At 36.6% G+C, this 5763-nt stretch overlaps 1 protein-coding gene across 2 annotated transcripts in view; it reads right to left on the reverse strand.

The window, feature by feature from the left end:
* The window catches only part of ccdc88c (coiled-coil domain containing 88C), a 53136-nt gene extending 48041 nt beyond the window's left edge, over window positions 1–5095 (reverse strand). Inside the window, exons 1-3 of one of the 2 annotated variants that reach the window (XM_052580687.1) lie at window positions 4607–5095; window positions 3524–3624; window positions 1555–1663 (exon numbers count right to left, since the gene is read on the reverse strand). In XM_052580687.1, the coding sequence (XP_052436647.1) occupies window positions 1555–1663; window positions 3524–3624; window positions 4607–4666 (270 nt within the window). In that variant the 5' untranslated portion in view covers window positions 4667–5095. The remainder of the gene's footprint in view (window positions 1–1554; window positions 1664–3523; window positions 3625–4606) is intronic. The other variant, XM_052580688.1, reaches the window with a different exon arrangement.
* Window positions 5096–5763: the final 668 nt, after the last annotated feature.

The raw sequence follows: 5763 nt of genomic DNA on the forward strand, positions 1-5763 counted from the left end.
AGGATCAGAAGTTTAAACAGGCTCGAAGTAACAGAATCCTTTCTATGCACATAAAAATAAGGCACACAGCTACCCAGAATTTCAGTCATATCTGCAGACAGGTTTAATCCCCATGCCACCAGAATCATCACCTTATGTCTGCAGAGACCAGCTGCTGTCTGGCAGTTAATACAATCACACTAGGGATGTTCATTTTTACCGGTTAACCATTTACCGACCGTTAAGAATTTAGACCGATTAATACAATCAGTTGAACGGTTTAAAAAGTAATTTATTTATTTTCAGTAATTTATCAATATATTTAAAATGATTTGGTGCATTGTTAAAAAAAAAGGCTACGCTACATATATAAATTTGTTTGTTTTTTAGAGAGAAAAAAAACATACGTCGCGTTTTATTATTTCATTCAGAAATAGGCCAAATGCCGACATAAAGTTTACAAACTTTATAATAAACACATAGCTTTGCTATTTTAGTTCCCCTCACTCCACAACAAGTCCTTTCAATTAAAAGTAGTCCATTTAAAAAAGAATATGAAAAAAAGTAGCCTATAAGAAGTTATAGCAACATAAATTACAAGCCAAAACGAATTCATTTAGGCTCAAATGAAACTGAAACCAAAGTCTCTCATTCAACACAAAATCAAATGTTTCCGTATTCGAGATGTGTTGAATCCCAAATTATTTGTAATAGCCTACGATGACATTCCAATATCCACGTAAAACAAAATGTTTAGAATAACATCATGGCGGTATGGTGATAACACTTAACAGCACAGATTTTATTACATATTTAAACTGAGCAGTGTGTTTTTTTTCCATATGTTTGACTGACTGTATTTTATTATGATAATGAACAGGCTCCATTGTCAGCCTAGCAAAGCTTAACTTTGTGCGTTCATGCGGCGTCAGCAATCACTTGATTTTTTCCCTACAGTGGAAGCAACTTCTCCTTTTAGTCATAAAGATAATCGGAATTGTAAATGGTTTGCCTTTATTTGTGTACATTCACAATAAAAAAATCTTTCTGCATAAAATAAGCTTAAAGAAAAATAGGATGCCACTTTCTGCCATCTGTTTCCTTTCGCGCAGCACAAAAATTTACTGAAACTCTGCATTTTCCATTCATTTTTGGAATTTATTATTCAAGTAAAAATATATTTCTCAAATAGGCCTATTTATTCACTATATATAGCCTAGTTTTTTATGTTTTTCTCTGCTCGCTGAAGCACTGCAGGTGTGTGATGTGATATGAAGACCATGTGAATCCTCATCCCTTGCTTTTTGCACATGTAAAATTAACATGTTTTATCCTTTCTAATTCAATTATAATTTTAAATAATCTTGCTGGTTAACAGTTAATAATCGGTTAACGAGCACCTGTTGTCAGTTAGGAAAAATAACCGAAATTAAAATCCCTAAATCACACACACACAATGTTGTCTTTATATATATATATATATATAAAAAAAACATTTTAAATTACAAAAAAAAAAAAATAGTGACCAATAAGTACTCTTCCTGTTGCAACAGGACATGGAGGAAGAGGGCTCACCTGGTAGTAGTTTTTGATTTGTCGGATGACAGTGTTGAGGTTCTGTATTCTCAGGTTGACATCATTGTTGACTTGTTTGTTGACTCGCTGATTCATGGGGCTTGGGTCTCTGTGGACCAAGAGCAACAATAGTACATTTGAAAATCTCACATAAGCACTTTTATAATGGCTGGGCAGGATGTTTGACTATCATTCAACAACCTAGTTAATTAGTGAGGCTGACTAGTTTATACTTTGCATATAGATTTTTTTTCTTGGATTACAAACAAATCCTTGTTCTGAATAAACTATATCCTTTAAATCAACATAAAATTCCAATTTATTCTTGTATAATGAGTAATTTTAGGCTTTCGTATGACTTGACTGGATCATTGGATGTAAAGGTTGAAGCCAGTAAGTGGGTCCTGGTCTTGGCACATAGATAGTTCTGACGTCCTACATAGACTCTTTTTGTGCGATCCTCATTTACATTTGTTTTGTGAGAATGGCATGCAAATTCTGCCAGCTTGGCCCACAAATTCCCGCTTGCAAGTGAAAGAACCTTAAAAGATCAGGGTCATTTTTCTTTTTTTTCCTCTGCTGTCTGATTCAACTGTTTTCTATTGCCTGGAGCCAAGAACACTGCATTGAGTTCCACTTTTTGTGGCATTTTACGAGCATGGATATTGCAACTGACAGCATGGTTGGAAAAACAATGATTGTTTAGTAAAAGTCAGGGGAAGACCGATAGGGTGCATGCAGAGGACATCTGCCAGATGGTATGCATTAGCATAACAGCGATGGTGTTACCGCATACCTGGTGAATGAATACACTGTCAAGGCTATCGGTTTCCTACAGGCATACGGGTGTGGGCACATTAAAAATGAATGTGGGTGAGGAGAAAGGAGCAGTGTGTACATTGCCCTCAAAATTCCACATCACCACTCATCTGTAATGGTTCAGTGGAAATACACTGGACACCTGAGTATGTGAATCTTCATACTAACAATGTACAAGATTAATTATTCTAGTAACATTATTCTTTTATTATCTTTTCAGCTCACATATATACACTACATCATTTTTAGGTTGCAAATGTCTGGTTTTGTGTTCACTTGACCTTGGCTTCTTTGTATTATTTCCTACTGCATTCAATTTCAAGCTTCTATTTCATGCTTGACTTACTGAATTCAGCAGGAAATGTTCCACATTAGGAAAGAAGAACAGGTTCCAAATGCCAGTTCATGTTGACTTTAAGGCAACTAGAGGAATAAAACTGATGCGGTCCATGCCCTAAGTGACATGACAAACACCAGGGTACAATAATCTATTAAAGACAACGACAAGAGTGTCTGAGGACAGCTAATGCAGAACATGTGTCATCCTCCCATTAGACATACCCCCCACCCCCATTTACAGAGAAAATATTTCCTTTGTCTGAGGAGGTCTAGTGTTTAAGCCCCTGATTAAGGCAGAGAGGGCGGCAAAGCTTCTCAAGTAAAAGTAGGTTAAAGGACAAAGCTGATGCATTGGCTTCAATAAGTCGAAAACAGTAGTTTTATAAAGCTCAATCTAGGTGCACAAACAATAGGTGCCAAAATATGTGTAATGAGCTGATTTGTATGATGCAAATACTCTCAAAAGAAGAGAGTGCTGCTGCCTAGTCACCTGTTAGCTGAGGTTACAGCTCGAGCTAACCGAAACTTCCGTGGCCTAAAATGTATACTGCATGCTTGCAAACTGATGTTGCACATGACCTTAAAAACTCTTGGCAAAGAACAGCCCCAAATCAGCTGGAGACCCTTTATTAACACACTAATTATGGAAGAGGAACAAAACTGATGGAGCGTGAAGATTCAGATTGAGTGTCTGCACAGTCGGATGGCAGGCAGGAAAGGATATGATGTGGTTAAGAATGAAAAAAAGATAGGCTCGTAACAGCTGCTAGATTACAGCACGCACACACACAGTTCTGCATCTGTCACTCACATGTGTGTCATTATCTTATGGAGGAAGACACCATCCACTAAATCCATGAACATGGAGAGCTTGTCTTCTGAACCAGACCCAAGGGGTCCAAAAGTCTTGACCTGAAAAAAAAAAAAAAAATCAATCAAATAAAGTAGTTAGTAATATCATGACAGGATGCACGCACAGCTGCACAAGCATGCTTTCTGTTTCAGAACTAAAATGCAGAGTTTACCCAAATTAAAACACATTTACAATGAGATACTTGTAAGATCGTTATTAATAAATACTAAGTCAATATTGTTTGTCAAACAGTCTGTGTTTAACTCTAAAAACTAAACATAACCTGTCCTCCAATTACTATGTATGTGTTTGTTTCTTTCTATGTTATACAGTATTATTGAACAGCACACGTCAACATGGGAGTGCTGAAGATTGTCTAATGTGGTTAAGATGGTGATGTACGAGTTGGAAACACAGTGGCCAGAGAAAGCACAGCCAAACAGGACACAGGGGTCAGGGTAAGGGGGTCGGAGGAAGTTCTGCAGGTTTCACCAAACTCTGTCAAGTGTCATTAAACTCTTCGTGTAGAATGACGAAGTATGCACACAAAAAGTACTAATGTTAAGCTGTTGTGTGTACAGATTTAAAAACACTTCTACCTAGTGCGATTAATAATAATAATAATAATAATAATAATAAATCATATTTGTTACATTTTATTAAAAAACAAAATATATGCATATATATAGTAAGAACAACTATTAATTTTAAAACGTATCTTACATAAGTAGAGAATAAAGAATAAAATAAACAAAATGAAGTGAACAAACAAACAAATAAATCCAACTTTAAGCACTTAGTTATATGTAAAATAGATAGTATATAAAATAGATTTAAAAATAACAATAACAAAATGTAGCAATAAAGTTTAAGCATAATTTTAACACGCTCATACTAGGTTTGATCCAAACAGAAAGCATCCAGTCCTCATCAGTATTGCTGAGGTTTGCACAGTCACTGGCCGCTGCTAAACAAACTACACAACGCAAATACTAAACTCCGCGTACACACAGCAGGTGCCATCATGCCTTTGTGACTTACCCAAACCACAAGCGGCGAATCCACGAAGTTAGACATTAGCTCAGACACTGTAATATCCATTTTGATGGGGGGAAACAGCACTCAAAATATCCACGCAAGGGTTAAAATTGTTTGCAACAGAAGGTGCGTCTAAAAAAATAAATAAAAAACAAAGTGCGTCGGATTCCTCTAAGGCTTTAGGTGCTCCACATTACTATCCACAGAAGGACAATGCAGGGGACGCGAATCAAATCCATCCTGGAAATAAAAAGTCATCCTTTGAGGGAACACTTTTAAAACTTTGAAATGACTTGCAATCCCAATGGTGAAAGGCTACGTGTACATAAAAAATAAACACTATGTTCCACGCGGACTTTCTCGATTAAAGTTCAACTTCTCTCCGTTTACGTTCAGCGATTGCTGGAGTTACTTTGTCGCCGCGCATTCAACCTGCACCCTCACGAACAGCATGGGAGAGTGTCGTGCTCAACAGCCAATCAGCAGCGCGGACCCAAAGGCGAGTGCTAGCAAACCGACCAATAAGCAGCCTTGAGAGTACTCAATTCCGTTCAAAATGACGTAACCAACAGTCCAAACTGTTGTCGGGACAACCAGCTCTCAACCGCGCAGCTCGATGGCACCCTCAGCAGGTAAAACTTATGTTTTTGTACATTTTTGAGAATGTACACTTTGTTTCGCACACTTCCGTGCATTAATGAATCATCTACCTTTAAAATGATCCACTTTGGACTATTATTATACGCTGGATTAACCGTCGAAGCATTGATTTATGAAGGCCATGATGAATCAGTAGTGTCATCTCTAATCTTGAGTCTGCATAAACTTATTAGTTTTATTGCTAAGTAATAGTAGTGTAGTGTAAATGTTACAAACGTTACATGAATTTCTGATCACTATATAATACTATATACTATATAACTATATAAAAGTGAATAAACATCACTTTTTTCATACAACATTCTCACACTTGATCTGCACAGCAGTGTCTTCTACAGGACAAGAGCGGTATGTTTTAACATTAACTTAAAATAACATTTTCCTCAGTAATTTTGATACAACTTTACCTGATAAACGGTGTAATACTCACTTATCAGTCAAGTAAATAAGATGAGTCAGACATAAACACACACTACAAATCCTTAAACAGACAACAATGG

This window comes from Carassius gibelio, chromosome B17 (genome assembly GCF_023724105.1).
Source record: "Carassius gibelio isolate Cgi1373 ecotype wild population from Czech Republic chromosome B17, carGib1.2-hapl.c, whole genome shotgun sequence".
Taxonomy (NCBI): domain Eukaryota; kingdom Metazoa; phylum Chordata; class Actinopteri; order Cypriniformes; family Cyprinidae; genus Carassius; species Carassius gibelio.